The following is a 27,543-nucleotide window of genomic DNA, read 5'->3' as shown; positions in this document are numbered from 1 at the left end:
ATTTTATATTCACTAGTTTATTTGCTAACTTTAAAATGATTATATTTATTTATCTAGTAATTAAATTTGTCCTTGTTCCTTTATCTTAAAAGAGATCATGAATCTTCAGTTGTAATATAGGCTCAGTTTGTCCCAGGTGGAAGTTAAGGAGTTCATTATTCTTATCTCTGTCAATTTGCTAATTTACAAATGAGCTGAAGCAATTAATTCTTGCAAGTCTCCTGTATTAATTATAGTGTTAGGCAGGTTTCCTTGTGGTTTTGTAATTCTTTTTGTCACATTTTCACTCTCCTTACTATCTCAGCTTGATACTTGTTGACATGCTGATTCATGTTTTAGTGTACTAGAAGGGTTTTATTCATCTGGAGGAATGAGTGTAAAGAGGTCACACCTTATCATCACACTGGCATTTCTAGTGTGTGTCGAGCATGTATCTCCTTTTAATTTAATTTCTGAAAAATGTACAGGAATTTCTGCAGCTAAGCTGTACAAATCAATAAAATTTGTAATCAAGGCTGTCTAATCTCTAAACCTGATATAAAACTTCACAACTATTGATTACATGTGAAGGTTCTGCAAGCTGTTAATCCTGCATGAAAGCATAGAATAAATGGTGGCTTCAGAAAAGGAAATGGACAAATAATCATCACCCCTGCAGTCCTTATCTGTCTTTCTGTTCCCCTGAAGCAAGCATGTTACCAGACTTTCATTTTATGAAATCAAATGATGTATTAAAGTGTGTTAACAGCCATTATCACTTTGAAAATTTGTATTACTCTAGCTTTTTTCTATTATAATTTAGAAATTTTCTCATCTTTCTTCAGAAAAGTGATCCAAAGCAAATTAGTTTATTTTGTAAGTTTCCAGAAGGAATGAAAGAAGGACCTAAGTTGGTGTATTAAAATCATAATCTTTGCTGGGAGTGAAATGAGCCATACATACTTGGAATATCATTATAATGTAATTGTTGTAGTTTATTTTGGGCAGTCTTGGCGGGTCTTCATGCCATAAGATAGCCTCACTTAAAATGGGCCCTCCTAACCTCTCATTTACTAATATACTTTATAATAATTTCCGAGTTTGAATTGACTGGCTTGACTCATTCAAGGACAGATGTAAGGTGTTTATAAAGGAGTTATGTAGTTGAGGAAAACATGTACTATTTCTGCATCTAAGTAGTATTAGAGGGATTTGGATAAAAATGTATATGTAAATGTATTTTTCTGTTAGAGCTATCCACTCAAAAGTAAGGAAATTTAGCTTATATTGCTGATTCACTTTATATATACCTGTAAACTTATATTGATATAAAAATTAAAATATTTTAATAAATGTTGTGTTGCAGCGATGGATTAGGGTGCTAGAAAACGACTCTAATTATTATAGCTTAGAATAAAGTATTGACATGTCTTATACCTCATAGAATTATTAGTCCAATATTTAATATATTAGTATCTGTGGGAGCATAGTGAAGAAATGAACCTGCCCTCAAAGAGCATACAGGAAATAAAGACAAAAATATATTCATTTAAAGTAGTTTTTTAAATCTTATACTGCCACAATATTTGGCACATGCCAGGCCCTTAATAAATGTTTACTTTAATACTAAAAGAATAGTAAATAAGCATGCAGTGGCTCAGCACAACTCATTATTAGCGAAATAAAATTTGTAAAGTACTGTTCTATGGAGGGATCACTGACATAATCTTCACAAAAATATTAAGGTAATTTACTAAGTGAAGAGATTAGGGATAGGGATTATATCAAAATGCTGAACAATTACTAACCACAAAATCTCATCTGTGGCAGAAAGCCTCTGATGATCTTGTCTGGATCACAGATCTGCTGGTGGACTGGCGATTGGCTGGTCTAGATGACCTTTGCTGGCACGACGAGGTGACTAACTCAGCTCTGTTCCACATGCATTTCTTAGTCCAGAAGTGATGGTGGAGGTGTAAGAGCAAGAGGGGCTCACAGGACTTTTTGAGATACAGGTGAAAGTTAGCACACCGCCACTTTTGCTTCATTCTGTTGACCAAAGCAAGTCATGAGGCAAGCCCCAAATCAAAAGATGGGGAAATAAACCCCACTTCTTTGGTGTGAAGGGTTGTAAAATCACATGGCCAACAGTGTGGATACAAAGAGAGGTGAAGAATTGGAGCCATCACAGAATTGAGTTCTTAAGTTCTATTTTCATTAGCTCTTGAACATAAAACATATTAAAATTAGTTGCTTTATTGTTCAGAAAATGAAGTTTCCAAGCATATACTATGGGCCAACCACTTTGCTTGGCATACAAAATATTTACCTCATTTTTTAGTACAACCTAAGAAGTGTGTCATTTATCTTCTTTTTAGGCATGGAGAAGGCATTGAAAATTCCCTCTAGAGTTTTGTCATTGCTGTATACAGCTCCTCACCAGTCATCTTATTTTATACACTGTATATTATGAAGTAGTTTTTTCCATATTACTTTTTTAGGGTAATATACAGCTCACTGTACGTTTTTGTATGTGATTAATGCTGTTGCTAAACATTTTTATGAAAAATAAAGTTTGTTTTTACACTAGGGGTAGATTATTCTCTTCTTTTTTTCCTTCAATAAATTTTTTTAAATGCCTTTTCTCTTTCTATTTTATGTTTTATCCAAGTATAGGTGGTTAGCTATACAAAATGTTTTATTTTTTGCATTGTTTAAAGTATGACATATAAGCAGAATATGCAGTATGAGAGATGAATTGAAGTAGATTGATTGACTGTAATTACATGGTTCTTCCAACACAGTCTGGTATTATTAGATAAAAATTTAAGTGAGAAACATTAAAGGGCCCCTAAATTTTCAACTCCCCATGTTTTGAGAATTAGGTTTAATAAGACATTCAATAAGATTTATCTATTGGAAAAATAGTTACTTTTGTCTTTTTTTTCCACGTCACTTTGGTAGTAAGTTCTTTTGAAAATCAAACAGTTTCCTTAGCATTATTGTAGAGAGTATGCAAATGTTATTAGAATTATCTGATGAACTTCAGTCAGATTCTTGAGAGCAGTGAAGATGACATATTTTGGTTTAATTTGATGATGTGCTTAGTATTGTTCTGATGGTACTGGGTAAATATTTCTGTGACTCTGCAGGAGAGCTGAGTGAGCCATGCACCCCCTGTCATTCTATATCCCCTGAGGGCAAACATGTCATTTCAACAACACAGCCAGAAAGCCAAAAGAGCTGACAGTTGGTTTGTGGTTATTCCTGGACCTAAGGCTCCCTCATATTACAGTGCTAATCAAGTCATCTCACCAACTTATCATTAACTCAATTTGACCCGTGGGAGCAGAGATGAAATCTTTCTGGCAAGACTAATGAAGCTCTAAGACTGAAAAGATGTGCAGTGTAAAACCTTGCTTATCCTCAGTCATTACCATGAGGAAAAGAATAAAAATACAAAGCATCAATAGAGAAAAGTAAAGACACTGTCTTCCAAAGCACTTCAGTTTTTTCCTCCCCCAAGGTATGCCAATGTTTTCTTCCTTTTTAAAAAAAAAAAAAAAATTCAACTTTGTTCAGAAATTTCATCTCAATTATTTTTTATTTTACACCAACAAATATTTTCTCTAACAGTCAGGAAGTTCACTTTCCTTGTGTTTGTTTTGATAAATGGAATGGAAATTGTGCTTTGCAGTCAGCTTCTAAGATTTCTGATGAAAAGGCAGCCAGGAGCAAGAAGCTCCCTGTTATGCTTCAGTGTTCTTAGTTTGTGACATCTTTGACAACATCTTCCTTTTCTTCTTGGCATGAGCTTTGGGACATCTTCTATTTCTCTCTGAGTGACAGCTGGATAATAAGTTTTATCATTAAAAAACTGATTCTAGGGAAATGTGGTCCCTGCCCTCGATTCTCTTGTAGCTGCTAAAGCTTTTGTTTTCACAACTCTTTCAGAGTAACCGAGATTATCACTAGAGAAGGACCTGGATACTGACCTGTCGTGTCATGTGTTGTTTAACAAATGCCCAAAATTGAATTTCCTTTTATCTGTTATCTAGAACCACTTATTAAATCATCTTGCTGTTGAGAGGTGACTCAAAGTCAACAGGTCCTGTTTACTCATGTTGCCTTAATTTTTCTTAATCTTCAGAGAATTATTAAGTAGTTCTTCATTTTATCCTATCAAGTTGTGTTAAATATTTGACACAAAAACTATTACAAGCATAAATCCCATGCTTGATCTGTTTAGAATTTAAGTAAGGACAGTGATATGTTATTTCTTTATTTATCTGCTAATTGTATATTACTGGTCATAGATTTGATATGTAACTTTTCTGCTATTTCTTTTTGATTTCATGTGGCTTTTCTCACTGTAACAACTAGGAAATAGGTGAACAATAAAAGGAAAATGGAATGGGAAAAGTGGAATGATCAACTTTTGGCAGAAAAATAAAGAAAACCATTGTCTCCTGAAGTCACACTCCTTCTTGGCCCCTTATTCTCCCCTAACACATTGCATTCTTTGGATTTTTCCACTTCCAGTGTCTGCACACTTGACAAAACCTCCAAATTAATTTTTCTAAAGTAGTTAATTAATTGTGTTAATTTCCTGCTCAGTTAATTTCCATTGGCTCTTAGATCAAGTTACCTCTTATCATGACATCCAAAGTTTTTCCAATCTTTTCCCAACCAATTTTTCCTATATAACCTCCTATTAGATAACTTGTACTGCAACCAAATGGGATTACATATTTTTTCCAATTGTGTTTGTATTTATTCATCTTGTTTCCTCTGCATTTTTATTATTTATCCAAGTTATGTCTATAGATCTTCCTGCCTTACCCATTGAAACCAAATGCAAATATCTCTTCCATTTGACAGGTGGAAGTTGTTTCCCTCTCTTGAATTCCTATAGTATTTTATTCCATTCATATACCATTTATATCATACTGCTTTAATTTTTTTTCTTAGCTTATCATCTTTACTGAATAAATGTTAAGCTCCTTGAGGTCTATTATTGTTTTATTCACTTTAGAATCCTCCACAGTGTCTGGTATCATACACTTTATATAATAGGCAATCTATTTTTGTTTCACAATAGATGGATTACTTGTTCAAAATATTTTAATATGATCCTTTGCTGCATGAAGGTCACTCCCTTGCTATATTTATTCCCAAGTTTCTGCCAGAATTTTGCCCCACAACTTTTTCCAATTCCTTGTTTCTCTCCCAAATTTCCTTTTACTAGAAAAGCAAAATGAGACAGAAGGAAAGAGAACTGTTTTATAAACACATGTATGGAATACCTAACAAAAATTTGAAAATGGAAAGTAAAAAATTGGGAAGAAGAAAGAACATTTGGTAAATTTCAAACCACCTGACAAGTAGTGCATTGATGAATGTGATCCCCATTGTTTTATCATCATTGTGGTGACCTATGTTGTTATAAATACTGTTTACTGTGACGCCTCTATGTGCCATTCACCACACTAGGTCATTTCTTTAAATTATTTAATCCTTAAAACAGCACTTATGCCCAGCTTTATATAACATAGTGAGTCCTGAGCAATATCCTTCTACTTCCGTTTATTCTACAAAAGTTAATTATTCCAATTTTAAAAGTTTAAATTTTTACTTATGCATTCATATCTCAGAAATACAACACAATTATTGGTGAGGCACAAGACTAATGGATCAGGTTGAGGAATTTAGGTAATTTTCTTGTCGAATACTGATAGAATTTTCTTGGAATGGATTTCATAGTAGTAGAACAGTCTCAAGTCCCTGCTGTTTATATCCTGATTTTTAAAAATCTATGTATACGTGGTGGTCAGCCCATGTCAGAGCTAACAGACTTCAGAGGTGTTGCATAGCAGAGTGCCTATTGTATGTGTGTATGTATGTGTATGTGCTTATATATGTATATGTGAATATATACATAGATGTACATGCATGGATACATATATGTGATTATAACATATATGTAAATACAGCTGAGAATATCCAACCTCAATAAAAACTGGAAAAAAATAGAGCACATGTCAATTAAATAACTGTAATTAGACAGTGACTTCCTCTGAATTACTGCAGATGCCTTAGAGCTCAAGATAATTGAATTTTGACTTTAGATGTGTTTCTGCATACGTGTGTGTGTGTTTACTTTGTTGTATGTTGGTTTCTGAATATTGCCCTAGATGGCAGTAAGATTATATTTTAAGTCACTATTTTAGTAATAACAATTCATTTTGCAGCATTTCTTCAAGCCATTGTGAAAAATATAGATTTTAAATACCATATTGACCTTGTAGAAAGATTCTTTGCCTATTAAAAAGCTATTTCTTTTCACAAATCTTTGGTTTTTTACCAGTTAATAAAGTGTGGGCAGCTGATATTATGATTGTGGTTTATGCACATACGTATAGGATTTCTAAAGCTACCTTTTCCAGATTTTAAATTAGAGTTTTAAAGTCTAATTTATATTAGTGTCAAAGTTAGCAGCATTTAAATACACCAAAACAGAATTCTCACTCAAAGTGAACTCTATGTATTTTTTTACATACTACCAATATATAATAAATATATCTTTTGTCAACTCTTAAAAATGAATAATTGAGGATGTAGAGCTATTGTGTCTTTCACAGTGTCTGGGTATGCTTTTATTTTACTTTTTTTTTTTTTAATTTCAAATATGAGAATAAAAAGAGTGGGGATAGTGAGTTACTTCTGCTTTTGACAGCGAGTCCCTCAGTATGCACACATTTACATCTCTTCTGGCTCTTCCAAGCCTAGAGAAACACTAAGTTCCTCCAAACTTTGACTTGCTCTAGGGCTATTCAGAATGTCAAGCAGTTCTAATAGGCAGTCAGCTAGCTGCAGCAGCTGAGCAGAAATTGAATAGCACATATATTCCCTATTTTCAGTGCTCCATAAAAGGGTGAATAAAGGAAGCCAAAAGGCAAAAGAAATTGGATATAATGAGATTAGCTAGGAGAAGAAAATTTCTATTTATTTTTATAATTATTTAACTTTATAAATAGAGAAATTAATTTTTAAAATTATTTTATTATTAGTTTGGGAGAAAATGTAAATATGTAGTCAGTAATTTACAGGCAAATTGTAGAGGCTTTTAGTACATAAAGTGTTAAGTAGGTTTTTTTTCTTTACCATTTTGCATTTCCACTTTTTTTCACATTCATGTGTACACTTTTTTTTAATTTCTTTTTTTTAAAAGAGTCCTCTAAATTTGCTGTTCAGAAATATAGTCCCTCTGTGATGACTAAAGTCATGTGTAAACTTTAAACCATTCCTATGAATATCCACTTTTTTTGTTCTGTTTTTTGGGGTTTTATTGGTCTTGTAGTTTCTACTCATTGCCAAAGTTACTAAGGTAAAATTTTCCTCCATTCCTACCAATGAAGTTGTGTCATACATCTGTAAAACAGATTCTTTTTTAATTTTTATTTCATTTTATTTTTTAATACATTATACCCCCTTTACTTATTTCTCTGACCCCTCATCCCCTACTTCTGGCAACTGCCAATCTGTTCTCTCTAACTGATCTATGATCTTGTTTTTTTTTGGTTAATTTTTGTTTTTGTTTTTAAGACCCCACACATAAGAGAGATTATATGGTATTGTCTTTCTCTGTCTGAGTTATTTCATTTAGCATAATACCCTGGAAGACATTTGCTGCAAATGTCAAGATTTTGCTCTTTTTCATGGCTTAATAATACTCCATGGTATATATGCATAGATATGTATATGTAAACACATTTTCTTTACTCATTCATCCCTTGATGGACACTTGTGTTGTTTCCTTGTAAATAGTGCTGCAGTGAACATGGGGGTGCATATATCTTTTCAGTTAGAGTTTTTATTTTCTGCAGATAAATACCCCAAAGTGGAATTGCTGAATCATATGGTAGTTCTGTTTTTAATTGAGGAACCTTAATACTGTTTTCCATAGTGGCTGCGCCAATTTATATTCCCAACAGTGCACAAGGGATCCCTTTTCTCCACATCCTCACCAACACTTGTTATTTCTTGTCTTTTTGGTGACAGCCATTTTGAGAGGTGTGAGGCAATATCTTGTACTTTTGGTTTGCATTTCCCTGATGATTACTGACGTTGAACATCTTTTCATGTACCTGTTGACCATCTGTATGTCTTCTTTGGGAAAATGTCTATTTGGATCTTGTGCCCATTTTTTAATCAGCTTGTTTGGGTTTTTTTGCTATTGAGTTGTAGGAGTTCTTTATATATTTTGGATATTAACTACTTATCAGATATATGATTTGCAAATATTTTCTTCCATTCAGTAGGTTACCTTTTCATTTTGTTGATGGTTTCCTTTGCTGTGCAGAAGCTTTTTAGTATGATGTAGTCCCACTTATTTATTTTTGCTTTTGTTGCCTTTGCTTTTGGTGTCAGATTCAAAAAAATCATGGCCTAGACCTGTGTCAAGGAGCTTACCATCTTTTTTTTTTTTTTCAGGAGTTTTATGGTTTCAGGTCTTACTTTCAGGTCTTTAATCCATTTTGAGTTAATTTTTGTATATGGTGTAAGACAGTGGTTGTGTTTCACTCTTTTGCATATGACTGTCCAGTTTTCCCAACACCATTAAATGAAGAGATAGTTCTTTCCCCATTGTATATTCTTGACTCCTTTGTCATAAGTTAATTGACCAGATATGTGAGCATTTATTTCTCCGCTATCTATTCTGTTCCATTCATCTATGTGTCTGTTTTAGTAGAAATATCATATCGTTTTAATTATTTTAACTTTGTAATATAGTTTGAAATCAGAGAGCGTGATGCCTCCAGCTTTGTTCTTTTTTCTCAAGATTACTTTGGCTATTTGGAGTTTTTTTGTGGTTTCATACAAATTTTAGGATTATTTGTTTTATTTCTTCAAAAAAATGCCATTGGAACTTTGATCGGGATTGCACTGAATCTGTAGATTGCTTGCAGTAGTATGGCCATTTTAACAATATTGATTTTTCCAATCCATGAGTGCTGAGTATCTTTCATTTATGTCTTCTTCAATTTCTTTATGCTTTCCTTAGTCTTTTAAAGTTGTATTAGTATGCAGTGTAAGTGCAAATTGAATAGTGGTATAAAATGAAAAGATGTATGAAAGAGAATGATCACTCAGAAAAAGAGAAGTTTATAAAGGAATAAGATGTCAGGTTCAAAATGAAGGGTGTATGAAAACAGGTATATGACTACTAGACCTAAAAAAAATTAAAGCAGAGGGATAAATATTTATTGGTATTTTCTCTTATTGTTGTATGGGATATTTGCATTCATATGCATCAAGTATTTTCTGGAGAAATTTCTCAATGTAGACACTTTTAGAACAATGTATGGACTAACTGCAATGTGGCCACTCAGTTGTATCTGATTGCTACCTAACAGGCAGCAAAGTCACAATTTATCTGGGAAGTTTTTGGATGATCCTGCCTATAAGTGCCTGGCCAGTTTGTGGGCAGTGATGCCAAACACTGTGTTTTTAGTCTAACTAGACGGAAAGGAAAATGTCATCATCTCACTCTTGTGCCTGGCGGGGAAAATGATAACATAGTGCTAGACATATAAAGAGATTTTTAAAAATGATTAAAAGACCACATCTTTCTTCCAGCCTACTTAACACTGAAACAAAAGTGGTAAAATAGGGGGACTGGATATTGTAAACAATCAGAAGATCAGACAGAATTTAAAACCTAAACTTTGGATTCTACCAAAGATTAATTTGCATATATATATATATATATATATATATATATATATATATATATTTTAGTTTTGAGGTTTTAAATTAAATGGCCACAAGAGTGTACTTCATATTTCACATTAAATGTATTGAACTGGAATCCCAATTTGGGTTTGCCATCTGTGTGCCATGCTGATTATTTTTACACAACTAAGATTTTAATCTCAAAAATGAAAATTTATAAAAACACCCATATTGGGCTTTTTGTATTACTTACTTTTCTTCATTTTTTCCCTACTGATTTCTATTTTTCATGAGCACTAACAATCCCTAGTGAGTTAATGGAGGTACCAACAAGGCCTCAACCTTGACCTTGACTTTAATCTCTTTGTCAAATCAATGTATTAAAGTTTTGCTGTGTATTGGTTTGTTTACTGTGTAGACTTTGCCATGGCCATGACTTTCATAGGGTAATTATTTTGATTAAGTTAGATGATTAAAGTTAGTCTTGCATGAGAAAAGTATACACTTGGGAAGCAGTGATGGATGGATTCCAGTCTTCAGAGTGTTTAGTTCTGCCAGCATTTTCCAGTTGAATGGAAATTCACTTCCCAGTTTGGTTTCGGTGACACTGGATGGATTGTCAGACCTGAGCAGTTCCTAGAGAAAGACAAAAAGAGATCAAGAAGGATAGATGACAATGTGAATATCCACATGTGTTCTTGCAATTTTTCTCAGATATTTTTCTGCTTTGATGAACATCATTACTGAAATAATAAATGTTAATTAATATCTGCATCATTTTTGTAAGTGGTAGTTTAGTGTTACGATTAGACTAATTAGTATACAGCATAGCTTGGTGACATGACAAATCAGAGAGCAGAACATGTTGACTCTTATCCATTATGATGTATTAGCTAATTCACTTACTCAATAATGACCGAAGAAAGATGGGGAATAGGGCAGTAACAACAGAAACAACTATAAAAGCATTGTGGCCACATTTTCAAGTTTTTATTTTTCTGCCATGTTCCTGAGTACTATGGATTGTGGACATTTTACTTCCCATTTCTCTTCCCATTGGTAAATCATAGCCCTAACAGAAACCTTTAAGAATAAGATCATGAGTAATAAAGAAAATGAGAATAAACGATGACTTCCAGATTTTCCTAGGTTTACACATGCTATGTCATGCTCAGTGTTAAATTTTTTCAAGATTATTCATGGTAAAGTTGACAGCTATCTGTGTCTTTGATTTATTTTTCAGAGCCTATGCGAACCCCAAAGACTTTAAAGATTGCCGAGATACAGGCAAGACGCATTGCTGTGGACTGGGAATCCCTGGGTTACAACATCACTCGTTGCCACACTTTTAATGTCACTATCTGCTACCATTACTTCCGTGGTCACAATGAGAGCAAGGCAGACTGTTTGGACATGGACCCCAAAGCCCCTCAGCATGTTGTGAACCATCTGCCACCTTATACAAACGTCAGCCTCAAGATGATCCTAACCAATCCAGAAGGCAGGAAGGAGAGTGAAGAGACGATTATTCAAACTGATGAGGATGGTATGCTCATACTTCCTTACTTTTAAAGGGGGGAATTATATGACAAGAATTATGTACTTGCTTACAGTTTTGCCTAGAGTCCCCAAAATTGAATTGGATTCCGAAATCTGCTAAATACTTTTAACAGAGTTAACTTTGGAAAGGATTTGCCTTTAACAAAAACCTTAATATTCTTCAGGGTAGCATCAAATACTAAATGAACGATTCCTTTATTGTTTTCCATTTTTATACAATATTAGAAAAGTAGCAACTACACTAAAAGTCTAAAGTTTTTATCGAATGTTCAAAAATAATTTTCACCATTTGTGGCACTACATCGATTACCTATTGGTGAAATGCACTTAGTTAAAATTTTAGTTTTTTGCATTTTACAGATCAGTAGTAATAGCTTTCATTTCCTTTAGATTTGAAAGCAACATTGTTTACTTATTCTGTTCATTTTTAGATAGTTTTATGTAATTATAAAAATAAAAGAAGGTCAAAGTTTATATGTTTAAGTCTAAATAAAGGTCCTTATCAGATATTGGCAAGCTATCATCTTTTATCCATCTTTTTACCACCCAAGTAATTGAATTATAACTTGCCCAATTTCTATGTGTGTATTACTTCTAAATTATTGAATAATAGGAAGAAACAGTTATATTAATATTATAAATTACATACACATACTATAGTATGTCATTAATGTGAATTTGAATACATATTCTGATTTTAAAAAAATGTATCCGAGACAAAAATGATTAATAATAACACTGTATTCTTCCAATGTAAGACATTTCATTTGCAGTATTTCCTTTTATGAATGAAAGCGTGCAGGGGGAAAAAGTGTGCTATATAGTGAATTGAGGCAAAACCGAACTGGGAGTCAGGAATCATGAGTTTTCAGTCCTGGCTCTAATAACTCTGTAACCTTAGCAAATCCTTTCACACCTCTAGTTCTCTATTTCTCAACTGTATATGAAAAGGTTGAATTAGATGATCTCTAAGGTTCCATCTACAATTTTTTTTTTTTTTTTTTTTTGGGGTATGCGGGCCTCTCACTGTTGTGGCCTCTCCCGTTGCGGAGCACAGGCTCCGGACACGCAGGCTCAGCGGCCATGGCTCACGGGCCCAGCCGCTCCGTGGCATGTGGAATCTTCCCGGACCGGGGCACGAACCCGTGTCCCCTGCATCGGCAGGTGGACTCTCAACCACTGCGCCACCAGGGAAGCCCCCATCTACATTTTTATTTGGGTTCCAGAAAACAGGATGTATTTGATACCTGAGTGTTCCCAATTTCCCTCGAGTTCTGAACTTTTGGCTCAGATGTATATTTTGATGCCTACCAAGTATGAGATTGCCATAATATGGGTCAATATTCCATAGTTTCTAGAAATTCTCCTTATTACTTCAAGCTTTCTCACTCTGAGAAATGGAAATGATCTTGGATTGTTCTGTTTTTTTTGTTGTATTAAAGGGAAGTGAAAGCCTTTTAACCTCATTTAGCTCAGATTTTCAAGGAAACAATATTGTCCTAAAATTATGCATATTCATAAAATTTCAAAGAATAAACCTAAGACTTATTCATGATAAATGTATTTTTGTCATCTTTGAGACAATAAAACACAGTCACCTCAGCTATCATGTTTGAACTTGCACTTAATCAAAACATTAACAACATTTTAAAGAACAAACCCTGCTTTTATACATAAACACACAAACACTCGTATTACCCCCCGTCCCCCCACACATACACAACACACACACAACACATGCTTATGAAAGAAACAGTGGTTGAGTGTAGTTGTTTCATAGGTAGAGTATCAAAATGGGAAGTCTAAGCATGGATTCAAAAGCTCTGAAAAATCTCTGTCTCATTTTATAAAGTGGGATAAATATTATGTCTATATTATACTAGACATTTTTAAGTATAGTTGATTTATAAATTGTGTTAGTTTCAGGTGCACAGCAAAGTGATTCAGTTATTTTTTTTTCAGATTATATTCCATTATAGTTTGTTTCAAGATCTTGAATTTAATTCCCTGTGCAATACAGTAAATACTTGTGGCTTATCTATTTTATGTATAGTAGTTCATATCCATTAATCCCATACTCCTACTTTATCCCTCCCTCCCGCCATCTCCCCTTTGGTAACCATGAGTTTGTTTTCTGTGTCTGTAAGTCTGTTTCTGTTTTGTATATAGATTCATTTGCATTGTTTTTAGGTTCCACATGTAAGTGATACCACATAGTATGTGTCTGTCTGACTTAGATCAGTAAGTGTAGGATTCTCTAGATCCATCCATGTTGCTGCAAATGGCAACATTTCATTCTTTTTTATGACTGAGTAATATTTCATTGTGTATATATATACCACATCTTCTTAAGCCAATTGTATGTTTATGGGTACTTGGGTTGTTTCCACATCTTGACTATTGTAAATAGTGCTGCTATGAGCATCGGAGTGCATGTATCGTTTTGAATTATTAGAGTTTTTGTCTTTTCTGGATATATACCCAGAAGTGGGATTGATGGATCATATGGTAGCTCTATTTTTAGTTTTTTAAGGAACCTCCATACTGTTCTCCATAGTGGCTGCCCCAGTTTACATTCCAGCCAACGGTGTGCAGATATTCCCTTTTCTCCACACCCTCTCCAACATTTATTATTTGCAGACTTTTTGGTGATGGCCATTCTGACCAGTGTGAGGTGATACGTCATTGTGGGTTTGATTTGCATTTCTCTAAATTAGGTTATTGACCATCTTTTCCTGTGCCTGTTGCCCATATGTATGTCTTCTTTGGAAAAATGTCTATTTAGGTTGTCTGCCCATTTTTTGATTGGGTTGTTTGGGTTTTTTTTGACATTCAGTTGTACAAGCAGTTTGTATATTTGGGTATTAACCCCTTGTCAGTCGCATTGTTTGCATATATTTTCTCCCATTCTGCAGGTTGTCTTTTAGTTTTGTTGATGGTTTCCTTTGCTGTACAAAAGCTTTTAAGTTTGTACATTTGTTCATTGTACACTATACATTTTATAATCCGTGATTTTAGTAATAAGAATGTACTCACATTTTATTGCCTGCACTTAAAATTGAAAAAAAAAACGGTTTCTTTTTTTTTATCTTTATTGGAGTATAATTGCTTTACAGTGGTGTGTTAGTTTCTGCTTTATAACCAAGTGAATCAGCTATACATATACATATATCCCCATATCCCCTCCTTCTTGCATCTCCCTCCCACCCTCCCTATCCCACCCCTCTAGGCGGTCACAAAGCACCGAGCTGATCTCCCTGTGCTATGCGGCTGCTTCCCACTAGCTATCTGTTTTACATTTGGTAGTGTATATACGTCCATGCCACTCTCTCACTTCGTCCCAGCTTACGCTTCCCACTCCCCGTGTCCTCAAGTCCATTCTCTACATCTGCATCTTTATTCCTGTCCTGCCCCTAGGTTCTTCAAAACCTTTTTTTTTTTAGATTCCGTATATATGAAAAAACATGATTTCTTAATTGGTAATGTTAGTCTCAGTTATGTGAGTTTTGTGGTTCTTCAGTCAGTCATTCTCTAACAATATAATTCATTTTGATGGTATTCTTTGGTATGAGTTTTTAGTCTGCTTTTCTTTCCACAAACCAAAGAATGCAGTCAGGCTTATATAATCTTTTTTCATATTGCATTAAATTTTTAAATGTATTTTTGGGTACACATATGACTAGATTACTAATCAGGAAGTGAATTGCTATGGAAATTTAAATTATGTCTTAAAATTTATCAAACTCATGACTGTGTTATTTATTTCATCTAGAAATAGTTTTGTAAAAGTAAAATGGCATTAACTATTCAGTCTAATTTCAATAATATTTCTTACTTTTGTTTTATTTTAACCTCTGTTTTGAAGAATTTTTTTATTGTTTGTAATGATATTGAGGTGCATGTTATTATTTCATGATAGTACAGTCACAAAGTAATTCCTTCTACTGTAAGGGTTTTTTAATTTTTTGCTTTATATATAAGACTAAATGATTGAAGTACAAGCTTTCTATGAAGTATTTGCAAATAATTCAGGCTCCAAATCTGCTCATTATAAACTCCGCTTCTACATAGAGTACTTGATGTGTCTCAATGTTCCTGAATTGGGGGGGTGACAGAATATCTAAATCATAATCTATTGTTGGAAGATCGATGGATTATGATGATCTAATTACGTCAGTCTTGCTAAGTTATTGCTACCCCATATACATAGAAAAATAATAAATTATCAGCCATCTAATAAAAGAATATAATTTCATGAAAAGAACTCTGGGTACATCCATAAACCATGAGAGCAAAGCTAGAATGATTTCCCACCAGAACCTTAAGGTAGAATTTATATTTCATTTATTGCATGCATTTTTTAATGCACGGGTAGAATTTTGTGTAAGAGATTTTGTTTTCACTTTTTATTCTAGCATTCATAAAAATCAATATTGTGAAGTTAGCTCAGCAGAAAAGCCTGGTTTGGGGACATTTTTTGACTAATACAAAGCTATTTTTAAATGTACATTTATTATATTTTAAAGGCTGTAAAGCTTATTTAATATAATCTTGCCCCACCCACATTTCATTTTCCTCTCTTCCACTTCGAGAGTTATATTTTTAGGGACTTTTTTATGTGCAAAAAAAAAAAAATTTAGCTGAAACAGTTCTCCAATAAATTATAAGTAGGGGAATAAAAGTCAGCATTCTGTCTTCATTAAAATTTGTTGATTTGGAAATGTGAGAGGACATTTCCTGCACTATGAAGACTGCCATGATGATGAACTTAGTAACTTCATGTTGTATTTGCACAAATCATATGTACATATAGATGTCTGTATAAAGAATTGTCTTCCTTCCATCATAGAAAATTATTGAATACAGGTTGTCTGTAGAAAATTATTGAACATAGTTTGTCTGTGCCCTCACTCCTTTCCTCCATATGTTTTATGTGTGTGTTTTGTAGTTCACCTAAGTGTAATTCTTTCTCTCATTCACTATGCTGGTCTCAGTGCAAGATCAGTAGTGTGGAACTCTCTTGGCTATAATTTTCCCACAAACTTTTCCATAAGTATATGAAGTGAATCCTGTTGACAAAGTAGAACATGTATAAGAAGAGCAGAGAAATACACAAATTCCAGGAAGGCTACTTTCCATTTCTACCCTTCTCTCAATGTAGAATTTACAAACATTTAAAACTATCCTTGGGACTTCCCTGGCGGTCCAGTGGTTAAGAGTCCTCACTTCCAATGCATAGGGCACAGGTTTGATCCCTGGTTAGGGAACTAAGATCCTGCATGCCATACAATGCAGCCAAAAAATAAAATAGAATAGAATAAAATAATAGAATAAAATAAAATACCACCTATAGCTTTCAAATAATAAAATTTTAAAAAACCTATCCTTATTTGTGAACAATTTGAAACATATCCATGCCATTTCATATTATTTTTTTGACCAAATCGTGTTTGGTGAACACGAGTAGTAATTATAATACCATCAAATAAACATTTACTCACTAGTTGAGGCTTTACTTCCTCCTCCCCCCAACAGCCACCCTCTATGAGAGGTGTGGAGAGGCAAATAACTACAATTGTAAGCTTATGTCATTTGAGTGAAATGGAAACAACAGGTATTCTCTTAGGAAACAAACCAAGGCCCATGGTAGCCTCAGCAGATGCCACAGATTACACACAGGGGCCATCACGGCCCCTCTGCCTCGATAACTGCATAGCCTGTGCCAATACTGTGGACCTGGGGGTCGAGGGGAGTGGATGCCTTAGGTTAACTTTTCCCCAAGCCCTCAGCTGTTAGATGCATGAATATATCTTCTGGAGTTTAGTCCTGGCATCTTTTCTGTTTACTGTGTTTTTTTTCCTTTATGAATTAATTATTAATATGCCAAATTATGTTGGCTCTCCCAGAGGTCATAACATCATTCATCGTCTGCTTGTAGATTGAAATAAATCTTACTCTTTTGACATATCATTCAGAATTTCTTGATGCTGCTGGCCACATTGCAATGCATTTACTTTGATCCAGTGATTTTTAATTTATTTCAGTCCTCACAAAATTGCTGTGTACTCTGAAACTACATTTCTAGATAATATCATGTGTAAAGTTCACTGAAACGTTAGATTATGGAAAAATATTAATTAAAAAACATATTTGCCCAATATTGGGTTGATATTTTCAAGAGAAAGCATATTTTTAAGCAAAGTAGGATAGATAGGTTATATTTTTAAGAATTATGAGAACAAGAAACTGGATATTTATGTAAATAAATAGCAACCGAATATTTAAATAAAATATATAAAAGGAAAATACACAATAGCAAAAGTCTCTCGTATCTTGTATTTTGTCTATAGAAACTGACACATCATTCATTGCTGCCACTGGGTTATATGGCATTTGCAAATAAGGACTGGAATGGTTTCTCAAATCTTGTCATACCTGGGGACACTTCAAAACCAGTTATGTTGATAGTTGAGTTCTAAAGAAGTCCGGTGTTATAAAATGGTTTGATTCTTAGCTTTGAAAAAGGGAATTTCATTTGAAAGACTGAAGCAATGACTTTAAAACCTATTCATCTTAAGGAGTTTTTTAAAAATTGTAATAATCAATGCTCTTTTTTTAAGTTATAGAAATGTAATAAATATAGCTATAAAAGTCAGATTGACTGTTAATGAACATTTCAATTCAGTACTATATAGTTTGGCTTTTGAGTCTAAGGAGTGTTAATTATTATTATAATTTATTATTGTATGAACATTGTTATGGAGACACTTTAGGGGCTTATAATAATCTTCAAAAAATCTTTCAGGGTAATCTTTCAGGGAAAGCTCTGTTCTTGAAACAAATTACAAATGAGATCTTCATGTCATTAGAGGTATATACAACAGAGAAAACTAGACTACACAATTTATTCAGCTCTCTAAGGTGATAGAATATTCTTCTGAATAAAAATAACTTTGCAGTTGTACATAATCTGCATTAGAAGCTTATAGATTGATTTACTTTGAATTCCCATGTATTCCCATGTATTAAAAACTTGCCATACAGCTTATTTTCTTTTTAAGGACATATTTTTATTTATTTTATTTACTTTTAACCTGTTTAGCTTATGTTTACTTTTTCTGTTTCTGATATAAGGATCCTTATAACCAAAAATGTATTTATTTGTAGTGCCTGGCCCTGTACCAGTCAATTCTCTTCAAGGAACATCCTTTGAAAATAAGATCTTCTTGAACTGGAAGGAACCTTTGGATCCAAATGGAATCATCACTCAATATGAGGTACTGGGAGAATAAGGAAGTTTATTGAAATATGGATTGAAGGGGAGAGTAAAAGAAAATGTTAGTGAAAAATAATGGAAAAGAAATAAGTGAGAATTGGGAATTAAAATCAATGTTAGTTCTTCTCTGTTTTAATTTATAAATTCCTTGATTCCAAAATTAAGCATCAAAACAAATGTTGTATGGCACCTAGAGTTTTCAAATTCTTAAGTAAATGTTGTTGTTTTAGAGAAGTAGGATGGGCCTTGTCAAACAGACTTACTGGTGATTGTAAAGAATAAATTTTTGTAAAATTAAGAAACTCATATTTCACACTATGATTTAGGAGAGGCCATTCAATGTCAGTTGTTTCAGAGTAGGGGAGAAACACCTGAAAAGCAAAATATATCATAAACCTGACTATTACAGAGCTTCATCTCAACTTTGAATATAAATCATTATCTTATTTTTAAATATGAGAACCTGAAAAGAAGAAAGGAAAGCATCATTTTAATTGCACAAATGTGTAGTTCTGTTCCTGGGTAATCTGTTGATTATAGCATAAAACACTTACTTTCTAGTGGCAACAGAGTACATCACAGGAATGGGGAGTTTTGTTTGCAGAGAGTTTATTACACTATTCGATTTCACTTCTAGTGATTGGTCTGTTCAAATTATCTATTTCTTCTTGATGCAGTTTTGGTGGGACTTTCTGGGTTTCATATGCATTATATTATATATGTCCATAAGATTATATATATATATATATTCATATTTAAGTATATTCATTTATCTTTTGATGGAAGAAAATAGATGTATATTGATCCAGTCAGATAACTCTAGGTTTATCTGTGGATGAATAGATAAATAAATAGAGAGACAGCCAGACAGACAATAGATACAGAATGACAGTGAAATAACCATATCAAAAAGAGAAGGAAAAGAAGTGAAAAAAATGTGATTCATTCCACACAGATGCCCTTGAATGCTATCTTACTCAAGGGGGTTTATTTAGAATGTATTATGACTTATATTGGATATGTAATAGGAAATATATTTCTTAAAACAGGTCAGTTACAGCAGCATAAGATCATTTGATCCTGCAGTTCCAGTGGCTGGACCTCCCCAGACTGTATCAAATTTATGGAACAGTACACACCATGTCTTCATGCATCTCCATCCTGGAACCACCTACCAGTTTTTCATAAGAGCCAGCACAGTCAAAGGCTTTGGGCCAGCCACAGCCATCAATGTGACCACCAATATCTCAGGTATGCAAATGAATACAGGGCAAACAGAATTGGTTTGTAATAGCATGTCCTAGAGAATCACATATATACTGAGTGTAATTTACCTCATTTATTGAATCTTTAATATAATTAGTCATGATTGAAGGCACTTTAAAGTGCCTTCAATACAGATTCTACAGATTATTTGTTATATGTCCAAACCCCCCAGATCTCAAAATCTGTCATTTTTTAATTGACAAAGGTCTTTTTAAAGACTATATTATATCTTAATTAGAAATTTTTAAAAGTTCATTATGAAAGTTCATATTAAAAACCTATTATACGTTTGAGGAGTTGGTAATTATTATGGTATCTGATCTTTACTGTAAATGGATTTTATCAAAAGCATGGTAGAAGATCCTTGCAGTACTACATACTTTGTCTCTCTGTTCCATTTTTCCCTGACATTCTGATAATTTTATGACAAACAAATATGAACTTTTCTTTCTCTTAGAGATCTCACATAAATTCATCTAAATTTCAGAATGGTAATGTGCAGGAGAATTTTAGGTTGATTAACAAATACAATTAAATTTCACATTATGTTATGTTCACAATTTCATAGTTTGCTAGGAATTAACTTTGTAATATGCCCTATATCTACCCCAGTGTATGTGTATTAATATTTTATCTTATTTATTTAAGATTACTAAAACGGATATATGTTACTTATGTAAATGAAAAGTTAAATTTGAAAAATAAATGTTTTAAAGGGTCAACCACTTAACATATTAAAATACTAATTTTGAATTTGTAAATTCTTTTTGTTCCTTCATGTTCATTTTTATTATAGTTCTACATAGCATATATTGGTGGTATATCATAATACATCATTAAAAAATCTCTACTATTCTTCTGAAATTATATAATTTGAATCAGAAAGAAACCACATACTCTAATTTCTTTAAGTCTAAAATTTTATTTGGAAATTTTGAATATAATATAAAACTTTAAAAATTTATGTCATGGAAAAAATTATTCCAATATGAGTTATGGTTCCTTTTGCATAGCATTTGATATATCTTAATAGTCTAATAAAAAAGAATTTTAAAATAGTATTCATTATGTTAGAAAATAGCAAGGTATTAAAATTGTCAATTCTTTTCTTGAGGGAACAATTCTAAATCATCAATTTAAATATTTATTGAAATTATTTTACTAGAAAATATGACTTAGTGATATGATGATATAATAAAACATATTTCCTACCCTTTAGAATTAGCAGTAGTGCTATAAATAAGATCCTTCAACAGAGATATGTACAAAATTTACATAAACTTTATAAAACTGAGAACACTGAACAAATGAACATTATTGAGAGCCAAAATTTATTGTGGTTCAGACACAGTTTTTTTTTTATTGAGTAAAAAAACTTATAAGGACCAGAACACCCACCTAGCATTTTCTTTGAGTTATTTAACTGCAGTTTCACTTGAAGCAACCTATGTACATGGATACTTGATTTGAACTTTAAAACTTCGTTGCAATCACTGTATCTTGGGAACACATAGTAATCAAGCTAAGGCTAATGAAATTTATGGTTAGTGTGGTTCTCAGGCTCACTTGAACTTTTAAGGTAATTTATTGTTATCTATCCCTTGAGTCCAGTAATTCTATCTTTCAGCATTTTAAAAGCAACTTAAATTAAAGTGAAATCAAGTTATTGAAGGCATGATGCTTGGCAGTATTGTTTATATGTATGTGTGTGTGTGTGTGTATGTATAATACACATATGATATATTATACACCCATATAAAATAATACTCATATACATATTATGCCTATATAGTATCTGTTGATTCTACTTGTAAATAAGTCTCAGATAATTTGCCTCTTTCTAAACTGTTTCTTTCTTTCCATCTGGATCATATTTTAAGCAGATCATTGACATATCTTTCGAAGCAGCATCCTTGCCTTTAGACTTGCCTTGCTCCAGTGTTTTTTTCTATTCATCTTTGTACAACATATATTTCTTCCTTAATTTTTTTCAAAATCAAGTATATTATATCCAATATGATAAAGCCCAATCATCCTTGCATGATTAGCATTTATGACCCTTCATTTTATGGCCCCTCCCATCCTCCACTCCTACCCATGAATCCAAAGTTCCAGGCATAGCAAACTAATTGTAGCTGTTAGAACACTCTGTGTCCTTTCACGTGATGATATCTTCAGATATTCTGTTTCCTCTCTCTGGAATATTATTCCATGCATTCTCTTTCTGATGAGTTTTTATTCTTTTTTTTTTTTTTTTTTTTTTGCTGTACACGGGCCTCTCACTGCTGTGGCCTCTCCCGTTGCGGAGCACAGGCTCCGGACGCGCCGGCTCAGCCGCCATGGCTCATGGACCCAGCCGCTCCGCGGCATGTGGGATCCTCCCATACCGGGGCACGAACCCGTGTCCCCTGCATCGGCAGGCGGACTCTCAACCACTGCGCCACCAGGGAAGCCCCTACTCTTCTCTTAAAATTCAGCTCAAGCACTGCCTAAACAGTGAAAGTCTTCCGTTTCATCTTCCCGGTCCCCAACACTAGTTTAGACAGCTGTGGTCCCCCAGCATCCAGATCACCTGGAAATATCCTGGAAATGTACATTATCAGGCCTCTCCCCAGACCTACTGAATCAGAAACTGTAGGGGAGAGGGGCAGCGATCTGTGTTTTAAGAAACCCTCCAGGTGCTTCTGATCTCCCTAGTTTGAGAACCACTGTGTTGGCTAATTAACTGTCCCCTCTTTTGGTGACCTAAATTTTGCTATAATTTTTTTGCTTTTTATAAGACTCTCACTCTTGATAAATGTGAATCCCTACTTTTAATTCTATAAATGTCAAAAACCACACTTCATTTGCTTTTATATTTATAGCATGTCTCGTAAAATTTGACACATAATAAATATTCAGTAAATGTTGAATGAAATACTCTAAAATTTTTATTAAATACTATTTGTTCTCAATTTTTCTGTTAATGCACACATTTCACTGTTCATATACTCCCTTAAACATCTTTCTGCATGGAAAGCATCAAAAGCCATTTGAGGTTATTCACCCAGTTCAAGATTAGGAAGCCCTCTCACCCCCAAGCATTGTCAAATATTTTGAAAAATTTTAAGTTTCTTCTTTTCAAGAATGTGGCAACTAATGCACTAGTTCGTGGTAAATAACAGCTAAAGTTCCCATTCCCATTCAACATACTTCCTAGATATGTTTCTATTGTGACCACAGGGGTTAAAGCAGTCCAGGCTAATGCTGGGTCATTCCACAACCATTAGATCATAAGCAGCACCACCTCTCCCAGGCAGCCCTTTACCTAGGTTCCTGCCATTTCTATCTCCACATCTCCAGGTGCAGCCAGGCCTATGCTGTTGACACCTTCCTCCCATCCCATCAATGCTGATTTCACAATCTCAGGACACTAAAAGCTAAAACATCTTCACAAAATGTTTGGAGTGTGTGTCACAAGCTGCCAGATTATAATTTAAATTTCAACAACAAATCTTTGCTTCATATCTTCTGCTGCTTTAGGTTCCTGGAGTTAACACTCAGTGGCATATGTTAAGGTACAGTTTAGATATTAAGTATTGATTTTTCCCTTAGGATCATTTATTCATCTTGAACTATGATATATTTCTGTTCATTGATTGAAACCTTTTTTTCCTCATTAATCATTTATCAGCTCCAACTTTACCTGACTATGAAGGAGTTGATGCCTCTCTCAATGAAACTGCCACCACAATAACTGTATTGTTGAGACCAGCACAGGCTAAAGGTGCACCTATCAGGTAAGAGGGGGAGGGGATTTTGAGATATTCATGAACTGAACCATTCACTTCTCTGTGCTGTTTCATTTAACAGCTTTGCTCTTTGATTTTATTTTCTCTATTCCCATTTCATTTCCCTTCCTCTCTTGGCATCTATGGTATACGAGCTGTGAAGGTATTTGTCAGGTATAGAATGAGAAAATAACTCCTGTCCATTGCATTAAATCTGTTATGAATAATTTCATGAGTGATTGAAAAATAGGAAGCCTTGAGGAAATAAAAGGAAAATAGTTAAAATGAATGCAGCCAATGTGACCTTTAATTCCTAAATTGTTGCTTATCGGGAATTCCATAGTAAATATTAAAATTCAATTTGCCATTTACTTTATCCAGTATTAAAATCTCCCACCTTATCCTCATCTTGCAGAAATTATGAGCCATGTTATTTTCAGGGATTGAGTCAAATCATTCTAACGATTTTAATTCCTGTGTGTTTGTAATTAGACAGATTGTCCAAAACTTAGGCAAGTTTCCATTTGAAACTTGTAGATTTTGTGGATACTTTTGTTTTCATACTTCTGTTGAGAAATAAATCAAGGCAGAGAAATTAGTGCATGTAATTCATAATTGAGTTATATCAAGTTGTTTACATATTCATGAAAAAATAAAATTAATCTTTTTTCTATGTGTAAAATGAATACATTTGATCTTATGAGCACATATTAACCATTTAAATAATCCTATATCATTGGAAAGGAAGAAATATTTTTGTTAATTTAAAAAAAAATTGATAAAAGAACCTGAGTCCATAAAGGAGATTCTTACCTCATGTCTGGCTGAAAATCATGGTAATACCACACGAGAGAAGAAGAGATGATTGGATACATTTGTAATATAAACACTTGTGAAACACTGGCTACGTGAAAATGCAAAGTGCATACTGCTATTCATGAATGAGTGATCTGTGAGTCTCATTGCTGGTCCAAAGGAGGAAGAGAAAATGCCTGCATTCAACGTCGTTTACTATTGACCAGTAATCAGAGTCATTCACATGTTCCTACCTGTGCTAAAATTTACTTTATAGTTGTTCAGTTCTGCTACTGTTTAATGAGCTACCAGGTACTTGCAATTATCTTTTAAGAGTTAGATATTTGAGTGAACTCAGCTTTACTTAATGTAAGCTGCACACACAGTATATTATTATTATTGCACAATAGTGCTACATAATGTAAATTACCCTCTTTATTAATTTAATCAAATTATTACACAAACATTAACTGACCATGTATTTTGTGCCAGACACTGTGCTAAGCATTGTAAATCAAAGATAAAATGATCACAACAAAACACAAACCTTTGCCCAGATTTGTCATGGACGATCAGAGGGGTCGGCAGCCTTGTAAATCCTTTGCTTATAGTTGGTGTTCACAAACTTTATTGTATTAGTGAGTATATTATCGATAACATGTTTTTAAGTCAAAAGTCCTTCTTTGACTTTATTTACATTTACTTACCACAAAATCTCTAATTTCCAGGAATACTACAAGAAGAAATAATTATATACTTTTTAAAATAAGAAGTTTTTTAAAAGAATGTTACTACCAAGAAAAAATCTGTTTTCCAACTGACTTGCCCAGCTACCTGGGATCACCCATAGGTGGGTCCTGGTGGCAGGACCAGACTGGTCTAGTCAAGCTATTAGGCTTCAGATGAGCCCTGCCTCCTTTGCTTGTTTGACTCATGCAGTCGGGTAATCTTGTCTTCCTTCCTCTGACCACATCCCTACCTTCAACACCGCTGCCAGTAACTGGAGGCTGATCTTGAGGCTCATCTTGTCCAGTGCTCGAATTTCTTTGAAAATGAGAACCCAATTTGATTAATCCATTTTCATATCACTGTATTTATGGTACTTCAAATCTTTGATTGGATCCTCATCACTCCCTTCAGATTGTTGAAACTAGTTGACTTTCTACCCAATTTCTTTTTTATTTATGTCAGTCTATCAGAATCTCTTTTCTGCTAATGCTTGTTGCCATTCCACTTTGTGGCCCATCTCCTCACCTCTGGGTAAAAGCCAGACCTGTTTACCACCTAGCTAAACCTCCTTAGAGTATCCATTTGTTAGCTTTGTCTGCTCTCACAGGCCCTAAATACTAGGTTCTATCTTTCCCTACTTTTCAGTACTACTAGCCTCTGCCAGACTGCATTTTACCATCAGTTTGTTCCAACTCCAGTGGAAATATAAATCTTTCTCCTCTGGTGTACCTAATGTCAAACAAACTCCAATTTCCAAAGCCTCTGTTATAGCGCATAGGAAATCCTTGTTATGCAGAGTTTGTACATTTAGTTTAGTTTAGTTGTACCAAGAAAGCTAAAATTATCAATGGTTTCCATATAAATTTATTGATTCAGTAGCATTCAATATGTGCCAGAAGCTGAGATGATTACTTAGAATAGAAATCATGAAAGCAAATGTAGTATGTACCCTCAAGTGGAGGTGGTAGACTCATAAATGAATGGTAACAATGCAGTATGATAAGTGAAGTGACAGCAGCTCGAAAATGTGGTACTAGAGCTGAGTTTTGAAGGAGAAGTAGAAATGAGCTTAGCCAAGGATCACTTTGAGGAGAGGAGAGAGGTTGCTCAGAAGAAAAGGGACAATGGGCTTTCCAAATGACCACAAAGAGAAAGACTGGATATGTGACATAGTGTAGCATGTTCTATTGATAGAACAGCAAGTAGTTCAGGTCGTTGAGAAGGAAGGGTGTGTGGGAGAAGTAACAGGAGCTGAGAGTGGAGAAAAAAGTAAGAGCCCTAGCAAGAGGCTGTTTAGTGTCCGTCTAAAAACTGAAGGTGGCCACAGAAGGATTTTAAGTGGAAACTATCTTGAGCAATTGTATATTCTTAGAAAGATCACTCTGAGTAGAAACATGGAGAATGAACTGAGGGTAAACCAGACCTGAAGGCACAACGGTCTCAATGAGAAGAGCTACTGGACCACACTACAATGAAAGCAATGGAAATGCAGGTGAGGCTATGCCTCCCATATAAGATTTTACAGTGGTAAGGTGTATAAAGCTTGGTGAGAGGAGTGATAGAATGGAGACTATGGGTGAGAGATGATGGTAGAATTTATTTTAGAGGTGATAACAGAGCAAAAAGTCATTTAAGAATTCAAGATATTGGTTTTTTGAGGTTTTCAAGTAATAAATATTTTTATTGTTTTATTTGATTACTACCCCAAATCAAACAAAAGGCGTGCTCTCTCTTTGGAATGAGTTATTTGGTATATTATAAATTATATAATATTTCTGTATATTTGCCTATCTTACCAATGCTTTAACCTAGCTTTCTTTCTAAGGTGTCATGATGTGTACAAAATTTTGTACACCCCAGTGAAAAATCCTGTTCTGAATAATGCAGAACTCAGTATCACCAACCACTTTGTTCTTCAGTATTCATTAAGATGGTGTCCATATGCTAACGTAAAACTTGTGCAATGTAGTTCTGGCAAGTGTGGTTCTTTGACAAAATTAATTTTTGAATATATAATCATTCTAAAGGTTGTAAGTTGACTTAACTAGACCTTTGAATCTCCTTACCAACTTTTTTGAGATCTAGCCTTAAAACTGTCATCACTTGACAATCATTACTATGATTCAAAATGAATATTGCCCACATTTGGAATCCGTTCCCTAGAATGCATAATTTATTTTTTTCTGAAATATTTTATATTCTTCTTAAATGAACTCAAATTCTAACCTGAGTAGGTATAATTATAAATTAGAATGTGTAGAATGTCCCATTTATTAAAAGATTGACCCAATGTAGCTGTGTTTTCATATAATGAAAATAGCAGCAGAATATTGCTAAAACACAGAGAAGAATTCCTCATTGGTGAACTCAGTTTATTGTAAGGTGTAATAATGAATGTGTGTTTTATCACAGCATTTTCCAAATATAAGCTCT

The 27,543-nt window shown here is 33.8% G+C and overlaps 1 protein-coding gene across 6 annotated transcripts in view; it reads left to right on the top strand.

Moving 5' to 3' along the window:
- The window catches only part of PTPRK (protein tyrosine phosphatase receptor type K), a 569,905-nt gene that overhangs the window by 440,949 nt on the left and 101,413 nt on the right, over positions 1-27,543 (top strand). For all 6 annotated transcript variants that reach the window (XM_079939939.1, XM_079939937.1, XM_079939938.1 and 3 more), the window contains exons 8-11: positions 10,958-11,260; positions 18,442-18,551; positions 19,600-19,801; positions 23,490-23,595. In XM_079939939.1, the coding sequence (XP_079796065.1) occupies positions 10,958-11,260; positions 18,442-18,551; positions 19,600-19,801; positions 23,490-23,595 (721 nt within the window). The remainder of the gene's footprint in view (positions 1-10,957; positions 11,261-18,441; positions 18,552-19,599; positions 19,802-23,489; positions 23,596-27,543) is intronic.

This window comes from Stenella coeruleoalba, assembly GCF_951394435.1.
Source record: "Stenella coeruleoalba genome assembly, chromosome: 12".
NCBI lineage: Eukaryota > Metazoa > Chordata > Mammalia > Artiodactyla > Delphinidae > Stenella > Stenella coeruleoalba.
The sequence above is the reverse complement of the archived record's forward strand: the minus strand, read 5'-3'. Positions and strand labels throughout refer to the sequence as shown.